The sequence below is a fragment of the Rousettus aegyptiacus genome, unplaced genomic scaffold (assembly GCF_014176215.1).
Source record: "Rousettus aegyptiacus isolate mRouAeg1 unplaced genomic scaffold, mRouAeg1.p scaffold_m13_p_3, whole genome shotgun sequence".
In the NCBI taxonomy this organism is placed as follows: Eukaryota; Metazoa; Chordata; class Mammalia; order Chiroptera; family Pteropodidae; genus Rousettus; species Rousettus aegyptiacus.
The window spans coordinates 86347510-86368439 of record NW_023416306.1 but is presented as its reverse complement, the minus strand read 5'-3'; the positions used below and the strand labels follow the sequence as shown (position 1 = coordinate 86368439).

Below are 20930 nucleotides of genomic sequence, written 5' to 3'. Positions count from 1 at the left end.
CCTAGGAACGCCCCGCCCCCGCCCCGGCTGGGGACTTTGGGGATCTGTCTCCGCCCTTGCTCCGGTGAGCGTCCAGCTCTGCGGCTCCTGATACCTGGTGGGCTGCAACCCCGGACAAGGTAGGCTGAAGGTGGAGACCGCGCTGCACTCCTTTGTTGCTCGGAAACGGAAGGAAGAGAGCATCCTTCCCTGGTTTCTGGCTGGGAATGTGCTTCCCTTGTCCCAAGCCATCATTGAGCCACTCTGTCATCGCCGCCATCGACCTTCTGTGACTCCTCCGGTCAGGCTTACCCCGTGTCTGGGGTCCTTGTGTGCTTATGCTTTCTACTTAACACAGACCCTGGAAATACTCTATGTCGCCGCTTGCTTTCCCCCGAACTAACTCGAAACTGCTAAAAATCACCGTCACTCCCTCCCCCCACCCCCGCTTTTTATTTAAAAGTTTGTGTGTGTGTGTGTGTGTTGCAAGGGGGGGGGGGCGTGGTGTATCTATACGCCATACACTGTCATGAGCAGTTTAAATACATAAATTGCTGTATTGCTCATAAAGTCGAATGAGCTGTGTGCTACTATTTGAACATCCTCATTTTTCACATGAGAAAACAGGCAAAAGGATGGTAAATGGCTCGCTCAAAATGAAACGTTCAGTAACTGGTGGAGCCAGGATTTGAACTCAATCTCTTTCCAGCAGGTGGACTGCTAATCTTCCACTCTTCGAAAGGATTGCTCCAATTAGTTGAACAAAACCACAGAGTGTTTATAGGTGACCCTGCAACCTTACAAAACATGAGGACAACTTTGAGATACTGATGTATGGTGACCTTCCGGGTATATGGTTAAATTAAAAAAAAAAAAAACAAACAAGCTAAGTATGGTAAAGGAGGGGAAATACACATGCTTTTTAAAAAAAAAACTTGGCAGATAATACACTAGACACTAAAAAATAGTTGACTATAAAGGGGAGAAAGGGATAAGGATGGAAGTGAGAACTTTCTTTGTGGTTAGAGTTTTAACTGTCCAATCCATGTTTTACATATCCAAAAAAAAAAAAAAACCAGAAAAGAAAAAATTAAAATTGAAAGCATACCAAAATCAACATACCTATTTTAAATTGGTAACACATCACAGAGAAAAGTGATTTTTGAACACACTTTTCTATTTTCAGTGACATATACTCTAAAGACAAAACAGAAAATGTGAACTTTAAATAAATAAATAAAAATAAACTTACGGTCATTATTTGAGGTAGTTATATTTTATATAGTTCCTGCCAACGTTGATTTAGTGAATACTCAATTGTTGCTCCTAGGGGAAAACCAGGGTTAGGTTCCTGTGAGCTTCTCATCGCATTTTCATCAAATGATCAATATATAATGTTGTTTTCTTTGTTTCTGTTTCTGTTTTCTGTGATTCATTAACATTGAAATCAGGGCCAACAGCACTATATATATAATTCATGCCCAAAGGCAGTTTATTTAACGCATGTTTGTTTCTCCATAAGGCACATCACAGCCTTCCTGTGCCTGGGAACACCAGACAGCAGTGCAGCACTATGCTTGGAGGCCATATTAAAGAGCAAAATCACCAACGGAAATCACAAATGTGGAAAATGTGGTACTTACTAAATGTACCTCAAAAAAAGACACTTGTTTATAGTATGAGAGATGAAACAAGAAAGCAGAATGTCATCTTTTTCAAACCTACCTGGGAACATGTGTGATTTCAAATCAAACTTTACACTGTTCTGCGAATGTTCGCAAATAACTGAAAGTCCCCAATATTGATTTGAGAGTTACAAATAAACTTTAGTGACTGGGTAAATTCTCAAATATAGAATGCACAAATAATGAAGATTGAGTATATCTACTTAACCCACTAGAAGGATAAATAAGAAACATGGTTGTTATGAACAGGAAAGTGGAGGAAATAAAAATATAAAATGCTAAAATCGTTAAACGGCCCCAAAGTATCACCCTACAGATTACTGGCTAATAATACAAAGGCAAAGCTTACTTTTAAAATGGATCTTCAGAGGTTACCACCTTAACCAAGTATCAAACTTGCATCACAAATAGTGCGCTAATTTGACATTTTTGCTGTTATAACGCAGTATGACATATACAACATCACTTCTGAGGTATTCTTGCCAAAAGGGTTAATCTCAGTTTAATAAGTCTTTAACTTCTGGTTTAAGGAAATACTTTTTAAGTATCTCTCAAACCTGACCACTTCTATCTCCATGGCTAGGGCTCTTACTAGGACATTAGCCTCTCTAGTCAGCAGTAACTGACCTGCTCACTGGTCTCTTTGCCTCCAATCTAGCCATCAAAATAAACTTTCTAAAACATAATTCTTATTATGTCCTTTCCCTACGTAAAATGCTTCCAAGTCTCCTCATATTAGGATAAAGTGAACACGTCATCTCTCTCTTCCTCTCCTGTTCTATTCGCCAGGAATATCTCCCTCTCTCTTCACCTCCATTTGCCTGGTTAACTTCCATTCATCCTTCAATTATTAGCTTAGACTTTACTTTCTCTGGAGAACATACTCTGACTCTCCCAAATCTGAGTTAGGGGTCCTCTGAATTACACATCTAGGGTGATGCATCAGAGAAGAGAAATGGCATGCTTTATGGGGAGAAGATCCATACATCTGTGAATGGAATTATTCCAGTAGCAGTAAGAGTTTAAAGCCAAAGGAGGCTACGAGATTATAAGCCTTTGAAAATTTCACAGACATCTTGGCAAGGGCTTTGGAATTCTACTGTAGGTGGAAAGGGGATTCCAGGGTCAAAGGACCACCAGGTTACATATATTAATAACAAGAATGACTACTACTAATGCTACATCCATTTACTGAGCACTTAAGTGCTTTCGATTCTGATTGGCCGCCCCCCCATCAAAGTAAATATTCTAATTATCAAGTTACATCATTCATTCCCTGCTTAAGATCCTTTTGGCCTTACACTTAAAATTTAGACTCAGCATGAAAAATAAAGCTGTGTGATTGCCCATTTCAACTTTATCTTTAGTTGCAACCCACAGTCATTCTGCAGTCATACTGAACCAATGTAAGAAAATCTCTAGTGTCACCCATTGTGAACCCCCTTCCCCAATACATCTCTTTCCTTCCCATTTTTTTCTGCTGTATTGTCCACATTTCTGCTTTAACACTTCTTATATCGCATTGCATGAATTTCTTTCCCTCTAACTGGATGTTGAAGCCCCTGTGGTAGAACAATGTCTTATTCTTCATAAAATTTACTTTGTTTATTCATTCATTTAGTCAACAAATATTCCAGTCTAATAGAGCCTTAGAACCAACTATCTACAGCAAGCACTTAATAAATATATACTGAATAAGTGCATGAATTAACTTGTTCTAAATGGTGGGCAGCCACAACCTCTTCCAAGGGTGACTCTGGCCAAGTACATTTACAGACACTGATAGAATTATTATCTTCATTCCTGGCCTTAGTTTTACTTCAGTAACACCATTTTATAACAAGGGTTAGCCAACTTTCTCTGTAGAGGGCTAGGTAGAAATATTTTCAGCAGTGTAGACTAAATGGTGTTTATTACAACTACTCAGCTCTGCCAACTTAATTTAGTGGTTGTGGTGTTAGAGTGTCCATAGACAATATTTAAGCAAATTAGGGTGGCTGTGTGCCAATAAAACTTTATGTACGGATGCTGAAATTTGAATATTTTTTCATGAGTTACAAAATATAATTCTTTTGATTTTTTTCATCCATTAAAAATGTAAAACGTCCTTAGCTTATGGGTCCTACAGAAACAGGTGGCATTCAGGATTTGGCCTCCAGGCTCTAGTTTGCTAGCAGGTTTTAGAAAATTTAAAAAATGTGTAGTTCTATTACACTCTCCTCCCTGTCCTTGTGGATAACCAACCATCTGCTGGAGGTTCAATGGAAAGGCACTCTCACAAAGTATTACTATGTTGATTTATGGACCACTGTTTCAACCCCCATAGATCAGAAGTCCATTTATCCAGTGAATAAGATACAGAGTTAGGTTGTACCGCCAAGAGAACACAGTCCCAAGTGACACGAAATAGGCGGTGGCAGGGTTCCGGAGACGCCAGGGCACCTCCCTCACTACTCAGACCCAAGGTATCCATCCTTAGCTAGCAACATCGCTCTCGGCTCGGCTTCCCGGGCGGGTCGCGGGACAGCGCAGACGCACTGGTTCCGCCTTCGCACCAATCTCGACCCTCGACGCGTTCCGTTCGTGCGTGGAGGAGGCGGCGGGAGGAGAAGCCGCTCTGTGGGCCGAGGCTGCGGCTCGCCGAGCGGCTCGGCCTAGCGACGGCGCGGATGGAGGACTCGCAGCTGTTCTGCGTGGCCGAGGAGCGAAGCGGCCACTGCGCGGTGGTGGATGGAAACTTCCTCTACGTTTGGGGGGGCTACGTGGTAAGGGGAAGAGGCGGGACGGGGCAGACTCGCGTCGGGAGCCCGCCCGGAGTATCGGACCGAGCGGACGCCGAGCGCCCGCCCACACCCGGCCTTGAAGGGGGGCCGGTCTGCGGCCCAGGCTGAGCGCAACCCGCGCCGCGCCCGCCCCTCCGCTGTCGGCCGCTCTCCCAGCCGTGCAAGGGCTTGACGCCACGCCGCGGTTGCGCCCACTATGAAAGCCTTCCAACGCTGTGCGGGGTCCCTTCTCCCCACCCCCGCAGCTGTCCAGTAACCCTAACTTGCCCAACACTAAGTCAGTATCTGCGTGATTATCTTTAAATGCTTGCGGAGACCTAAAAGTACACCGAGAACGTCGTGCTGTATTGTTTTGTAAATATTTCCTTATCGCCACGACGCAATTGGAAATAAAATATCAAAATCACTGAAACATTTAAATATTTCTAAATAAGTTTTAGTTTCATTACATTACCAAGGGCATGTATACTCTAGGGCATACATCAAGCGATGAAGTTCTGGGTTACTTGGGACACACATCTCTAAATTGGAAATGTCACTTGCCAAATGGGTAATTATGAAATGTTTTTTTCAAGTGTCAAAATAGACTCATTAACAACAATATTCTAGAGTATTATGCCTACAATTTCTTTTTACAATGGAAGTTTGAATATGTATTTGTTTTATTTCCATAATCATAAGATTTAGAACCAAAGATTCTAAGTCTGGAAAACAGTTCAGGAATATATATGTCAACCACTTTATTTCACAGATTAAAAAAGAACGTGAACCATTTGGAAGTTCTGCTGGAAGTAGAACCTGCATTTTCTGAGTGACTCGATACTATTATGTGACAGATGTAACATGACTGAATCATTCACTGAAATAAAGTACATACTATCTATGTTAAATGATTCTCAGATCCAAGTTGATCTTGTTTTGTTTGTGTGTTTAATTTGGTGCAGTATCAGGATGGGAAAATTACTAACCTTTGAGTGCCTACTATACCTGGCATGTGTTAAGAACTCTCATATTCCTTATATAATCCTTACCACACCTTGAAAGGTAAGTAAGACTCCATTTTAAAAATAAAAACTATGAGTCAGTGAGAATGAATGACTTGAATGGCCATTTGACCTCAGGGGCATCAGATTGGCTTTCCAAAGGTGGTTTTTTCTATAAGTGAACGGGTGAGGTGACTATATTTTCTTAATGTCCAATATTTTCACCATTTGATGAAAAAGTAGTCTAGATATAATGATGGTTTTATGCAGAAGAAATTTTGAATGTTTTTGAGTTCTGCCACTTGGGGATGTAGAGATCTCAAAGTTTATTTGCTATTTTGTTTCTTAATATTGTGAAAGTTAAGCAAAAAAAAAAAAAAAAAAAGATTTCACTTAAAATAGTAATCAGTAATGTATCTGGTACAGCATAGATTTCTTTTGGGCCCATAAATGAAATGCCTGAATTTTTTTTATATCATTTTAATCTTCAAAATTGTGTAATTGATAAGATTCCAGGTCTTCTGTGGCAGTCAGTGATTAAAAATATTTCTTTTCCTACTACTTACTGATCCAATGAGTAGTATGTTGTAAGAACCACCATGCAAAGTATCACACAGATTTAGATCCTGTATACTATTTTTTAAATAATAGAAATTATCAGCAGTTAAAAATATGTCTAGGGCATAAATAGAAGGAAAGGGAGATAAGGAAACATAAAAGACCTGACGTGAGAAAAAATAGAATTCTTCCAACAATCGTTTTATTTAGATCCTTCTAAATAGAAGATAGCTAAAAGGCCTTGTGGAATCTGGAAGTCATCCAGTAGCCAGTAGTTAATAATGAGATGATTCCAGATTGTAAGCTCCAATCACAATTTTCCATGTTTGTTAAAATTGGCAAACATTTATACTAAAATTTATACTAAAACACAGATATTTGTCTAAATTACTTATTACCCTATTGTCAGACATATCCTGAAGGATACAGTATTTGAAAACAGCGCTACTGTTAAGAGGTGAGGATGGCAATGCCGAAAAAAGTGGTGAATTTTAATTAGTCTTTTCAACTAGTTCTTCCATATCCGTCCCACATTACTGAAATTCATACAAACTTTAGTGTTGCTACTAGGAACATTTAAAAATTGTCTTGTTTTTCCCAAATTTTGGAGGAAAAGCACAGTGGGCATGTTTGCAGATGATATGCTTTCCTCTTAGGGCTTAACCATTTGAACAATTTTATTTCCATATTACAATTGATGTTAATATATTTTGCCTTAAACTTTACAGAAAATATCTGCATAAATATGGTGAACCACATATGTCTGTTTTGGATATGGATTTAAAGGGAGGAAAGAATCAATTTAGAAAACATTCAAAAAGAATGAAAGTGGGAGGCTTACAGTATCAGCTACTAAAACATCGCAATACTATAATACTATAAATTAGTGGCCCTGGTGCAAGTTGAGATAGCATGATGGAATAGGAAAGAAATTTACTCAAGCAACCAAGCATACAGACTATTTTGTATTTAAAAGGTAGTATTTCAATTCTGGAAAAACAGTAAATAGTCCAGGAACAGCTGGAGGGAAATGACAGTGGAACCTAGGATTGAAGAGTTAAATGTAGAAAAATTAAGCTATACCAAACCAGAAGAAAATATGTGACTCCTGTAAAAACCTTGATATGGGAAAAGAAGAACAATCAGGAAAAACCAAAAAGGAAAAGGATTGTCAGATCACCTAAAAAGAATTTACTGTGCTTTTTAAACAATAACTTTTTAATGTAGTAACTCTCAATATAAAGTGAGAAGGCAAATGACAAACTTGGAAAGTATTTGCAACATACATGATAAGCAAAGTTCCTATAAAAATGGATATGCACAAGCAACTTACAAAAGAAGAAATACAAATGTAATGTGAATCAAAGAAATTCAGCTGAAAATAATGAGATTTCTTCCCTCCAATTTGAAAAATTAGGTTTTTGAGAAGAGCATAAGGTAATGAATTACTCATATACTGTAAAGGAGTAGAAATTTATGTGGCTTTTTTTTTTAAACGGCCTTATTTATTGTTTTGACTTTCATTTTTCCCCTTCCCCATCCCCCTCTGGTAACCATTAGTCCATTGTCCATGTCTACGAGTCTCTGTTTGCCTGGTTCATTTATTACTTCTAGGTTTATATCCCACATATAAATGATATCATGTGATCGTCAACTCTTCCTGTCTGGCTTATTTCGCTTAGCATGATTATCTTAAGGTCCAGCCATGTTGTTGCAAATGCAAGTATTTCATCTCTTCTTACGGCTGAGTAATATTCCATTGTATATATGTACCACAGCTTCTTTAGCCAATCATCTATCGTAGGACACCTGGCCACTGTGCCTAATGCAGCAATGAACATTGGTGTGCAAATATCTTTTCGGATATGAGTTTTCAAGTCTTTGGGGTAAATATCCAGTAGAGGGATTGCTGGATCATATCATAGATCAATTCTTAGTTTTTTGAGGAAACTCCACATTATTTTCCATAGTGGCTGTACCAATTTTCAGTCCCACCAGCAATGTATGAGGGTTCCTATTATTTCACGTCCTCTCCAACATTTGTAATTACTTGTCCTGTTGATTATAGCTATTCTAACGGATGTGAGATGGTATCTCATTGTGAGATGGTATCTCATTGTGGTTTTGATTTTCATTTTCCTAATAACTAGAGATGTTGAGGATTTTTTCATATATTTGTTGGCCATTTGTATGTCCTAGAGGGAGAAGTGTCTATTGAGGTCCTCTGCCCATTTTCGATTGGATCATTTGTTTTTTGTTGTTGTTGAGTCCTTTTAATATTTTGGATGTTAGGCCCTTATCAGAGGCGTTGCTTGCAAATATATTTTCCCATTTGTATGGTCGTATCTTTACCTTGTTGACGATTTCTTTTGCTGAGCAGAAGCTTTTTAGTTTGATGTAGTCCCATTATTTATTTTAGCTTTTACTTCCCTTGCCTTTGAGGTCAAATTCATAAAATCTTTAAGTGCAAGGTCCTTGAGTTTAGTTCCTATGTTTGTTCCTTTGTTTGCTTGCTTGTTTGTTTTAGGTGAGGCAACCCTTAGTTGACCTCACAGATTGTAAGACCTTGTCAGCTTACAATTCCTGATTTTTTATTTTTTACGCCAACAGCACCTGGTCTTCCTAGGTGGTCTCCCATCCAAGTACTAACCAGGTCCGACTCTGTTTAGCTTCCGAGATGAGACAGGATCGGGCTTGTTCAGGGTAGCATGGCTGTAGCCTGTGTTTCTTCTATACATTTTATTGTTTCAGGTCTTATTATCAGGTCCTTAATCTATTTTTTAGTTAATTTTGGTGTACTGTGATAGACAACAGTCAAGTTTCATTCTTTTGCAAGTGGCTTTCCAGTTTTCCCAGCACCATTTATTGAAGAGGCTTTCCTTTCTCCACTGTATATTTTTGGCTTATTGGTCAAAAATTATTTGTCCATATAAATATGGGTTTATTTCTGGATTCTTGATTCTGTTCCACTTAATCATGTGTCTGTTTTTCTGCTAAAACCATGCTATTTTGATGACTGTCGCTTTGTAGTATAATTTGAAGTCAGGCAGAGTGATGCCTCCAGGCTCATTCTTTTTTCTCAGGATGGCTTTGGCAATTCAGAGTCTTTTGTGCTTTCATACAAATCTAATGATTTTTATTCCATTTCTCTAAGACATGCCAATGGGATTTTGATAGGGATTGCATTAAATCTGTATAATGCTTTAGGTAATAAGGTCATTTTAATTCTTGATTCTTCCAATCCACAAACACAGAATATCTTTCCATTTCTTTGTATCTTCTTCAATTTCTTTTAATAAGATCTTGTAGTTTTCATTATACAGGTCCTTCACCTGTTTTGTTAGATTTATTCCTAGGTATTTTGTTGTTGTTGGAATTGCAAAAGGAATTATTTTTTCCACTTCTTTTTCTGACACTTTGTTATTAGAGTATAGGAACGCTATGGATTTTTGAACATTGATTTTGTATCCAGATACTTTTCCGTATTTGTTTATTGTTTCTAGCAGTGTTCTTGTGGAGTCTTTAGGGTTTTCTATATAGAGAATCATGTCATCTGCAAATAGTGACAGTTTGACTTCTTTATTTTCTATTTAGATGCCTTTATATCTTTCTCTTACCTGATTGCACTCGCTAGGACCTCCAGTGTTATATTGAGTAACAGTGGTGATAGTGGACAGCTTTGCCTTGTTCCTAATCTTAGAGGGAAGGTTTTTCGTTTTTCACCATTAAGTATAATATTGGCTGAGGGTTTGTCATAGATGGCCTTTATCATGTTAAGGTTCTTTCCTTCTATACTGATTTTGTTAAGTGTTTTGATATAAATGGGTGCTGTATCTTGTTGAAGGATTTTTCTGCATCTGTTGATGTGAGCATATGATACTTATTTTTTAATTTGTTTATGTGATCTATCACATTAATTGATTTGGGTATGTTGCACCATCTTTTTGCCCCTGGGATGAAGCCTACTTGATTATGATGTATAATCTTTTTAATATGTTGTTGTATTTAGTTCACTAGTATCCTATCTAGGATTTTTTGCATCTGTGTTCATGAGAGTTATTGGGCTATAGTTTTCTTTGTTTTGTGTTATCTTTACCAGGTTTTGGTATCAGGGTAATATTGGCCTCACAAAATGCATTGGGAAGTATTGCTTCTTCTTGATTTCTTGAAAGAGTTTGAGGAGAATAGGTATTAAATCTTCTTTGAATGTTTGGTAGAAGTCACCGGAGAAGCCATCTGGTCCTGGACTTTTACTTTTTGGTAGGTTTTTGGTAATTGTTTCAATTTCCATATTGCTATCGGTCTATTTAGATTTTCCAGTTCTTCTTGATTCACTCTATGAAGATTGTATTTTTCTAAGTACTGGTCCACCTCTTAGGGTTATTAACTTTGGTGTTATATACTTTTCATAGCATTCTTGTATGATCCTTTGTATTTCTGCAGTGTCATAATTTCCCCTCTTTCATCCCTGATTTTGTTTATTTGTGTCCTTTCTCTTTTTTCTTTAATGCTTCTAGCCAAGGGTTTGTCAATTTTGTTAACCTTCTTAAAGAACCAACTCTTTGTTGCATTTATTTTTTCTATTGTTTTTGTTTGTTTGTTTGTTTTCAATTTCATTTATTTCTGCTCTAATTTTGATTATTTCTTTCCTTCTGACTTTAGGCTTCATTTGTTCTTTTCTAGTTTTTTAAGATGAAGCATTAGGTTGTTTGAGCTTGTTCTTGTTTTTGGATGTAGGGGTATGAACTGTAATGATATGAACTTTCCTCTTATGATGGCTTTTGCCATGTCTCAAAAGTTTTGATATGTTGTACTGTCATTACAATTTGTTTCTATGTATTTCTTGATTTCTCTTTTTATTTCTTTTCTAACCCAGTTATTCTTCAGTAGTATGTTGTTTAATCTCCATGTATTTGTGGTTCTTTCCACTTTCTTTTTGCAGTTGATCGCAAGTTTCAAAGTATTATAATAAGAGAATATGGTTGGTATGATTTCAACCCTCTTCTATTTGTTGAGGCTATCTCTGTGTCTCAGTATGTGTTCAATTCTTGAGAATGTTCCATGTGCACTAGAGAAGAATGTAAAGCAGCTGTTTTGGGATTGAAGACTCTGTAAATGTCCGTTACATCCAGTTGGTCTAATGTGTCATCTAAGGATATGATTTCCTTATTGATTTTCTGTTTGTATGATCTGTCAACAGCCGACAGTGGGGTATTTAGGTCCCCTACTATAACAGTGTTTTGGTCCATTTCTTCCTTTAGTTCTGTTAGTAATTGCTTTATATATTTTGGGGCTTTCTGATTGGGAGCGTAGATATTAATAAGTATTAGTCTTCTTGGTGCATGATTCCCTTTATCATTACGAAGTGTCCCTCAGCATTTTTCTTTACATTTTTATTTTGAAATCTATATCGTCAGATGTTAGTTCCACTACTCCCTCTTTTCTCTGAATGCCATTTGCTTGGAATATCACTTTTCACCCTTTCAGTTTGAGTCTGTATTTGTCTTTGGTACTGAGATGCCTCTCCTAGAGGCAGCATACGGTGGGTTTTGATTTTTGATCCAATCTGCAACTCTGTGCCTTTTTATTGGTGAGTTCAGTCCATTTACATTTAGAGTGATTATTGAAATTTGAAGTCTTATAGCCATTTTATCTTTTGCTTTCTGGTAGCTCAATGTTTCCATTGCTTCTTTGTCCTTGTGTTTCTGTTTTCTTTATTTTGGTTGTATATATATGTATATATGTATATATTCGATTGTATATGTATGTATGTATGTGTGTGTGTATGTGTATAAAAACTATCCTTTACATATTTATAATGGTAACCACACATCAAAGATTCAGAATAACATAAAACAAGAAGAACCAGAGGGAAAACCTACAAAAGCCAACCAAAATAAAGAAAACAGAAACACAAGGACAAAGAAGCAACGGAAACATTGAGCTACCAGAAAGCAAAAGATAAAATGTCTATAAGACTTCAAATTTCAATAATCACTCTAAATGTAAATGGACCGAACTCACCAATAAAAAGGCACAGAGTTGCAGATTGGATCAAAACTCAAAACCTACCATATATATATATATGTATGTGTGTGTGTGTGTGTGTGTGTATAGAGTCATCCTTTTCCTTCTTCACATGCTTTATCTCCATTCCCCTTTGCAAATTTGGATCTTTGAATCTTCCCCTTTTCAGTCATTGTTTTCTCAGTTTGTCCCTATATATGCTGAACGTTCATTAATATCTTGCTATAACAAAGTTTTTCTTATTTTAAGCTTAAAATGCCCAGTTACTAGTAAGGATTGCACTCCTCTGCTTTTATCCGTCTGCTAGTCACCTTATTCCTAATTATGTATTTTTTTTGTCATTTTGTTTTAGGTCAGCTGACCCCTTTCAGTATTTCCTGTAGTGTAGGCCTCATAGTGGAGTATTCCCTCAATTTTTGCATGTCTGGAACGTTCTTTTTTTCTGCTTTATATCTAAAGGAGAGCTTAGTTGGATACATTATTCTAGGCTGGTATTTCCTTTCACTTAATAATTTGAATATTTGATTCCACTTTTTTCTGGATTGTAAGTTTTGTGCTGAGAAGTCCAATGATAATCTACTGGGTTTTCCTTTATAAGCTAACATCTTTCCCCTGGCTGCCCTGAGAATTCTGCCTTTGTCGTTGATTTTTGATAATTTTAATACAGTGTGTCTTGATGAAGGCCTTTTGGGGTTGAGATAATTGAGTATTCTGTTGACTTTTTGAATTCCAAGCTCCAACTCATTCCTTAGATTTGGGATATTCTCATCAACTATTTGTCTGAAAATGCTTTCTCATCCCTGTCCCTTTTTCTCCCCTTTGATAATGCCCATTATTCTATGTGTCCTCTCCTGGTAATGTCAGCTAGTTCTTTTATTTCCCTTTCATTATTTTTCATTCTTTGGATTCTCCCTTCTTCCTTCTGATTTATTTCTAGATTTGTGTCTTTGATATCACTGATAGTTTCCTCCATTTGGTCGACTATTTCCCAAACTTGTTATTTCATTTTTCAGCTCTTGGAGCGTGTTCTTTATCTTCAGAAGGTCTATTTGTTTCTTTTCAAGAGTTTCAGTCTCCTTGCTGAAGAATTCATTCTACTCATCTAGTTGTTTTTTCAGTTCTTGAAATTGTTGGTATGATTCGTTTCGGATCTCATTGAGGTTTTTCAGAAGTACCATCCTGAATTCTCGGTCATTTAAGTTGTATATTTCTATGTCTGTAAGCTTATTTTATGGAGATTTTCCTCTTTCTTTCTAAGATGACTTGTTCCCTTAGTTGTTCATAGTTTTTAATGGACTATTTCTCTGCCTGGGCATTAATGGAAATGTGTTCTGCTTTTTTTTTTTTTTCCCAGAAAGATTTATATAACAGTTCCTAGCCTGTTGCAAAGAATGTGTTTTTAGCGTTTGCTCAGATTCCCCTGGGGCTGTGCAGTGATAGGCCTCGGAGGGTATGGGTGGAGGGCCCTCTGGGTTGAGGGTTGGGGGCTGTGGCTCAGCCTAGGTTTTGCAACTGTTGTTTCTCTGCCATCCCCGCTTTTCTGCTGTCCCGGCTTCTCTGCTGACTGGGCATTGCTGCCACCTGTGTAGAGCTCACTGCACTCTCAGGCAGGGCTGTTCAGGGAACTCGCCGTGCCTTCTCACCTCCCCTTCCTCCTAGAGTGAGCTCCGGTGGCTGTGAGAGGCAGCTTCTTTGTTTCTTCTAGTCCACCACCCTACACCTAGGGGTCTGACCTGTGGTAGCTCTTATGCGCAGATCCTGCACTCAGGCATGCTGGTGTGCAGTTTGGGTGTTTTTTGTTGAATTTTAGATGTTCAGCTTATTGTTGTTTCAACGGGAGAGATTGTCAAATAAAGTACCCTATTGCATTTTAGGTTCCTTTATTTAATCTTTAGATCATTTGAGGGTGGTAGACCTATTTTGATATTGAGCCTTCTAATACAATTACATAGTATATCTCTCTAGTCAGGTCTTTCTGATATATTTTGATTAAATTTTATAGTGTCTTTATAGGGATCTTGTACATCTTTTGTTGGGTTTATTCTTGTTAATATTTTATATTTCTATTGCTAATTTTTAAAAAACGAACTATCCCAATTGCTATTGTTTTAAAATACAATTGACTTTTGAATACTTTTGATTCTGTGAAGACTTTCTCAATTAACATTCTCATAATTCATCTGTTAATCTCTTTATTTTCTATGTACATAGTCATATAATCTGCAAGTGATAACAGTTTTGTTTCTTCTATTCCAATCTTTATTCTTTTTTATTTTCCTTTCTTTACTGCATTGGTGGACTTGAAGTATAATGTTTAATAGAAGCCATTTTTTTCTTGTTCCTAATCTCAGAGGGATTGTTTTTTACTAGTAAGTGTTGAGTTTGATATTTACTTTAGGGTTTTGTTTGTTTGTAGATGGCCTTTCCAAATTAAGAAATTTCCCTTCTGAGTTTCAATGAATACTGAATTTCGGAGAGTAATTTTTCTGTATTACACTGAGATAGTGTATTTTTCCTCCTTTAATCTCTTAATGTGATGATTAATACTAATAGTTTTGGAATAGTTAATTAATGTCGCATTTCTTGGACTAAACACAAATTAGTGTAATTCATTACCAAATCCTGTTTGGTAATTATTTTTTTAAGGATTTTTATATCTGTGTTTATAAGTGGATTGACTAATGTACTTTCCTTTATATTAGTTTTTATAAGATTGAATTTTTCATTTTTTGCCATTTGGGTCTTTTACTTTGTGGGGTTTTAAATCTCTGATTCAATCTTTTTAAAGCTGTAGGACTATTTAGATTTTCCTTTTTTTTTTTTTTTTTTTTTGAGTCAGACTTGATAAGGAATATATCCCCCAGGAATCCATCCATTTCATTTAAGTTTTTAAATTTATTGGCATAAACTTAAATTGTTCATAATACCCTCTATTTAATCTCTTTAAGTTATAGGTATGTTCTCTTTTCCATATCTAAAATTATAATGGTTCCTTCCTCCCCCCCCCCCTTGAATATTCTTGCCAGTGATAGATCAGCCTTCTGAAACACCAACTTTTGGTTTACTTATCTGTTGTATTTATTTTATTTTATTAATATCTACTCCTTATTTCCTCCTACTTTCTGGGGGTTTATTATGCTGTTTTTTCTTAAACTTCTCAAGTTGGATGCTCAACTCGTTTTTTTTTAAGACTAAGATTTTTTAAGTGTGTAAGGCTATAAATTTCTTCCAACTATGTCTTTCATTGTATTCTTCAAGATTTGATAAGCAGTATTTTGTCATTTTACAATTGATATTTTATATTTTCCATTATTATTTCTTATTTGACCCATAAGTAGTTTAGGCAAATATTTTAAAGTTCTAAACATAGGCTATTTTTATAGTTAGCCTTCTGTTACTAATTTTTAACTTAATTGTGTTGTACTTAGAGAATGCTTTTTATCTGTCTGATACCAGTCTTTTGGAATATGTTAAATAGGTTTGCTTTAAGGACTAGTGTGTGATTAATTTTCATAAACATACCCTTTGTTCTCTTTACCAGGTGGAGTGTTTTATATATGTCCACTTTATCAACCTTGGTAATTGTGTTGTTTAAATCTCCTATATCTTGTTTGATTATTTTATTTCCCATTCTGTCAATTTCTGTAACAGGTATTAAAAACTCTTACTCTGACATAGATTTGTTAGTGTCTCCCTGTGATCCTGTCAGTTTTTACTTTATATGTATTTTTAGGCTACCTTTTTGGGTATATATGAATTTAGACTGTTCTATCTTTCTGGTTAATTGAACCTTTATTATTTAGTAATGATCCTCTTTATCTGTAGTTATGTTATTTGCCTTAAAATCTATTTTGCAATTACTAATACAGCTACACCATCTTTCTTTTGATTAATATTTGCATGGCATGTCTTTTTCTATCTTCTGATGGAAACTTTGCATATTTTTATAGTTTAGATGTATGTCTTGTAACCCGGATCTTATTTTTATCTAGTCCGACAAGTGTATTTTATGGAGAGTTTAGCCTATTTTCATTTAATGTAATTTTGATATAGTTTTTTTTTCCACTGGGTGAGCTTTATATTTGCCCTTCTTTATTTCTCCTCCTGATTTTGAGGACTATTTGAGGCATTTTCTTTTTCTTCCCTCTTTAATGTTGCCATTTCCTCTTAAGAATTGGATTTCTGAAGGAGAGTGTTCTCCCACATGCTCGCAGCATGTACCAGGGGTCTGATGCACTGCGACCACAGGCGGGGATGGGGGGGCACACCAGGGGCCTGGCGCACCCTGGGCATGGTCCATGGCTCCACCTGGGGTGTGAACTCAGGACCTTCTGTGTGCAAAGCAGACGTGCTAACCAGTACACTGTGGAGTCACCCTGAGGCATTTTTTAAATTTTCCCATTTTTCTCTGCTTATGTATAAATCTTATGATTTATTTATAGCCATCTAATAGTTACTCTATTTATTTCAACATGAACTTCACAAAGTTGAAAGTTAATAATTTTCCTTTTTCTCATAGGGTTCCAGTACTTTAGAAAGTTTTCAGTCTGGTCACTCCTTTCCCTAGTTAGTCTTACTCTGTTCTACCCACCAAATAAACATCAAAAAAAGCTGAGCCCCTTTTTGTTTTGTTTAAATTTACTCAAAATTCTGTTTAAATTTACTCACACATTTACCAATGTCTTGTCATACTATCCTTTGTTGCATTTCAGATATTTAACTTTAGATTCTTTTTCCTTTTGCATGAAGTAGCACAGCCATTAGGCTTTCTTTAAAAAGGGGTCAACTATTGGCTAATTGTTTCAGTTTTTGTCTGAAAATTTCTTTATTTTACCTTGGTTTTTAAAAGATATTTTTGGGTGGATTCATAGTGTAGTGGTTAGCATGTCTGCTTTACATGCAGAAGGTCCTGAGTTCACACCCCAGGTGGAGCCATGGACCATACCCCAGATATGCCAGGTCCCCCGAGTGCGCAGGCCCGGGTTGCATGCCGTGAGCATGTGGAAGGAGAAGCCTCGCCGTCAGAGATCCAGTTCTTAAGGAGAAATGGCAACATCCATAGGCCAGGGGTGGAAGTGGGGGGAGGAATTAAAGAGGGGAAAAAAATAAATAAACTACAATCTTTTTTTTTTTTTAAAAAAGGTCTTTTCATTGGGTGTAGAATTCTAGGTTGACAGTTACTTTCATTAAACACAATTGTTAATATTAATCTAATGTTATTGCTAATGAGAATTCAGTCACTCATTAGTTGCCATTCATTTGAAGGTGATTTGTCTTTTCTCTGGCAGTTTTAAAGAATATTTTTTTCTTTGGTGTTCTGTAGTTTTACTATGATGTGTCTCTTGGATTTCTATTTCTCCTGCTTAGAAGTTGTTAGGCATTCATAGATTTCCAGGATGATGACTTTCAGCAACTTTCTGAAACTCTCAGCCTTACTTCAAATATTGCCTCTTCCTATTCTCTCTGTTATCCTAATGTAATTCTGATTAGACTTAGTTATTCTCTTTCTCCATGTTTCTTAACATATATATATTCCGTCTCTCCAGGCTATCTCTCTGGATAAATCAGCTAACTAATTCTCTATTTTAGGCAGACCTTGACAAGAGCAATTTTAATGGGATGATGGGTTCAGAATCCCAATTAATCTGAAGTGATGAAAGAATGAGAGGTCAAACAATGGAGACATTCACTATGGTTATCTAAGTATGGAAAGGAACAGAGACATAGGAGTTAAGGGAGATATATATATTTTTAAAGATATGTGATATTAAGCATGTTTGGATATCCATTAGGAATGATCTAGTGGAGAAGGAAAATGATGATGTAGAAAAGAAGGGATAATTTTGGAGCAAAATCTCTGAGAAAATGAGAAGGAACTAGTTCAAATTTTTCAATTCTGAGCTTCATTTTTGCTTTTGTACCACTCTTTTTAAAGATTAGTGAAAGGGACTTTTTAATCAGGTTGAGGTGAGCATGCAGTTAGTTTAACAGGTATTATTCACTTACCCATTCACTCAATCAACAAACATTCCATTTGCCTTTTGTGTGTCAGATACTGTATTTGGCTCTGGGAACTGAATTATAACAATGTAAGCATCATGCGTGCACTCCTGAAGTTTATAGATTAGTGGTGGTGGTAGGTGAGCATGATACAGACAAAGGACTTTGAAGAGGAAGTACAGGACTGTATGAGAGCATTTAAGAGGGTGTGTAATCTCTTAACCTTATTCTGAGATATTAGAGAAATGACATTCAAGCCGATTCTCAAAGAATGAGTTAGCCAGGCAAATTCTGGGAGAGCATTCAAAGAAGAGAGAAAATCATAGTTGAAGGCACCATTGCAGCAAGGAATTTTGCAGAGATTTGGGAACTGAAAGAAGACTAGAGCATAAGTAAATGGCAAGATAAACTTTGGACAGATAGCAAGTACTAAATAGTACAGAATCATAAGAATTTTAGACTATCCTGAGAGCAATAGAGAAGCGGTGAAGGAACTTTAAGCAGGGTAATGACAGAATCCATTTTTATAATATTTCTATTATAAAGGTATACACATGAGGCTACTGGAGCCTGATGCCATTAAACTTTAGAATCAAATTCCCATTTTTTAAATTATTTATTTACTTAGCCCTTATGTATGGCTTCCTCAGTCAGATGTGATTAGGTGTTCTCTTGGAATTAATAGAGTGGTTTTCAGCTGTGTGTGTGTGTGTGTGTGTGTGTGTGTGTGAGAGAGAGAGAGAGAGAGAGAGAGAGAGAGAGATGGGGTGGGGAGATACCTGGTAGTGAAGATACTATTTTTAAAATTTAACAAACATAGTAATGAGAAAATTAGCTAAATCTACTTAATATATTAATAATTTATGCATGATGCAGTCTTAGAAAATCTCAAACTGTTATCATTTAAAATTGGCTTTTTTTTTTTTTTTTTGGAATTTTTATGAGTTAATGTGAGTCAAACTGGTGACATATGCCAGGGAGCAAGATCTCACATGCTCTGGAGAAAAGTTTGCTGTTTCTCTTATGCATTTGGAATTAAAGAACAAAACTAAGGAAGATTACATGAAAGTGGAAGAAAGCAAGGCAGGGATTGGATTACAGATTAGTTAAGATTATGCTGTCCGCTCTTCAGGGTGGTCAAGTTTGAGGAGGGGTCTGAAAGGGTGGTCACGTATTAGATGGGAACATTTCCAAGGTATGTTAACCTAGGTGCATAGAAACAATGGACAGGGCTTGCTTAAGGCAAAGATAAGTCTTTTAGGAAAGAAGTTTTATGCCTGAGATGTGACCACCCACCATGACTTGCCCAGTTAGGAATTTATGATCAGATCATGTAATAAGGTTACTTTCCATAGCGCCTCTTTTTTCATCCACAGTTCTCCCTTTTGGTTATAAATCAATCTGAAGAATGCATTGATGATCAACCTTTTGTCTGGATAATATGGTCTCACAATGCTAGGAAGGCTCATTCCTAGGAAGTCGTAGTATCAATGCCATCTCTTTGAAACAGTGGACCATTGGGGATGGAGCAATACCATAACCATGGGACGTCAGTTGAGGGTGAATTTTCTCAAAAAAGGAAGGGCAGGAAAATGGAAAGTAGTCAGGTTTTAATGTCTTTCATTGCAAAGAAAACTAGATAGTTTCTATCTTGTGAACTATCGTGATTCAACTTTTGCTGTCTTATTTTTCTGTATTTGGTATCTAGTATAACCAAAATTGGCTATTTTGAATTATTCTAAGAAACTATGACGAATTTATGTAAGGATTTGTCTTAACCCATAAGTTTTTAACTTGATATAAATAAGGTTATTATTCTATTCTTATTTGTCTTTTCATCATATCAGAATGTGCTAGTCCATTTGTTATCAGCTTCTTTAAAGATTATTCAGATTCTGAGTTAAATTAATCTTGATCCTTAGATGCTATATTTTGACTAGTTAAATTTATGACTAGTTATATTTATCTTGATCCTTATATTCTATATTTAATTAACACCTAACACTATGCCTTGCACATAGTGGGCACTCAAAAATATGTTCCGCGAATCAAAGTTTCTGATACAGTGCTCTTAATTACACCTTATAAAAATTTCCTTCCTTAATTCCTTCCCTTTACACAAAACACATTGCCCTTGTTTGATATTTATTTTCTTCTTGGCTTTATTGTCTTCAATATTCTACTCTGAATGTTATTACTTTCCCTTAATGAAAGTTTCCTTTAAAGGTTTAATTGTTCTTGAGTCTTTTTTTTTGAGATTAACATACTTGCTCTTTTGTATTCTAAACCTTTATTATTTGCCCACTTTCTCTTAAAAAATGTCTTTTTTCCTTTTCTCTTTCGATCTTAGTTTATATTGAAAAAACATCTTTGAGCTTGTTAATGATTTTGTGTTTTGCAGTATTTTAATTGCAGTTTTCCCATCCTAAGGAGCTATTTAATTGTTATTATGTAATTGATAAACATAATTTTATGTATTCTATGTTTTTAGTCTATTGAAGACAATGAAGTATATTTGCCTAATGATGAAATTTGGACCTATGATATTGATAGTGGGTTGTGGTAAGTAAGTTTAAATTGCAGAATGTCCAATCTTAATATGTGTTATAAATGTTTTCATAGACTACAGGGAATTTAAGTCCATATTTAGAACATACTGCAATACTTATTGTCTCCCTTTCTTAGAATGTTTTATTCTCTCTGACCCTTTCCCCTACTCATGTCCACTCTCCACCCTTTGTCCTTTACTGTTCCTCTCAAGACTAAGGCTATCTCAGAAGACTTTGTTCTGCTAATCAATTCTCAGTTTTGGTGACATGTGAAGATTTTGTAATTTTTTCCCAGTAGGTTGAAAAATCTTTACTCTGGATCTTAGTGTTTTTGCAGTATTGGCTACCATTACATTGTAATTGTCA

At 36.2% G+C, this 20930-nt stretch overlaps 1 protein-coding gene and 1 pseudogene across 3 annotated transcripts in view; one reads left to right on the top strand and one right to left on the bottom strand.

The window, feature by feature from the left end:
* The first annotated feature begins 21 nt into the window (after positions 1-21).
* Positions 22-20930, top strand: part of KLHDC1 (kelch domain containing 1) — a 54809-nt gene continuing 33900 nt past the window's right edge. The window contains exons 1-3 of one of the 3 annotated variants that reach the window (XM_036239577.1): positions 22-119; positions 1502-4429; positions 20507-20577. In XM_036239577.1, coding sequence (XP_036095470.1) covers positions 4334-4429; positions 20507-20577 — 167 coding nt within the window. In that variant the 5' untranslated portion in view covers positions 22-119; positions 1502-4333. Of the gene's footprint in view, positions 120-308; positions 4430-20506; positions 20578-20930 lie in introns of those variants that run through there. The other 2 variants (XM_036239576.1, XM_036239578.1) reach the window with 2 other exon arrangements.
* Positions 8590-8708, bottom strand: LOC118600646 (annotated as a pseudogene).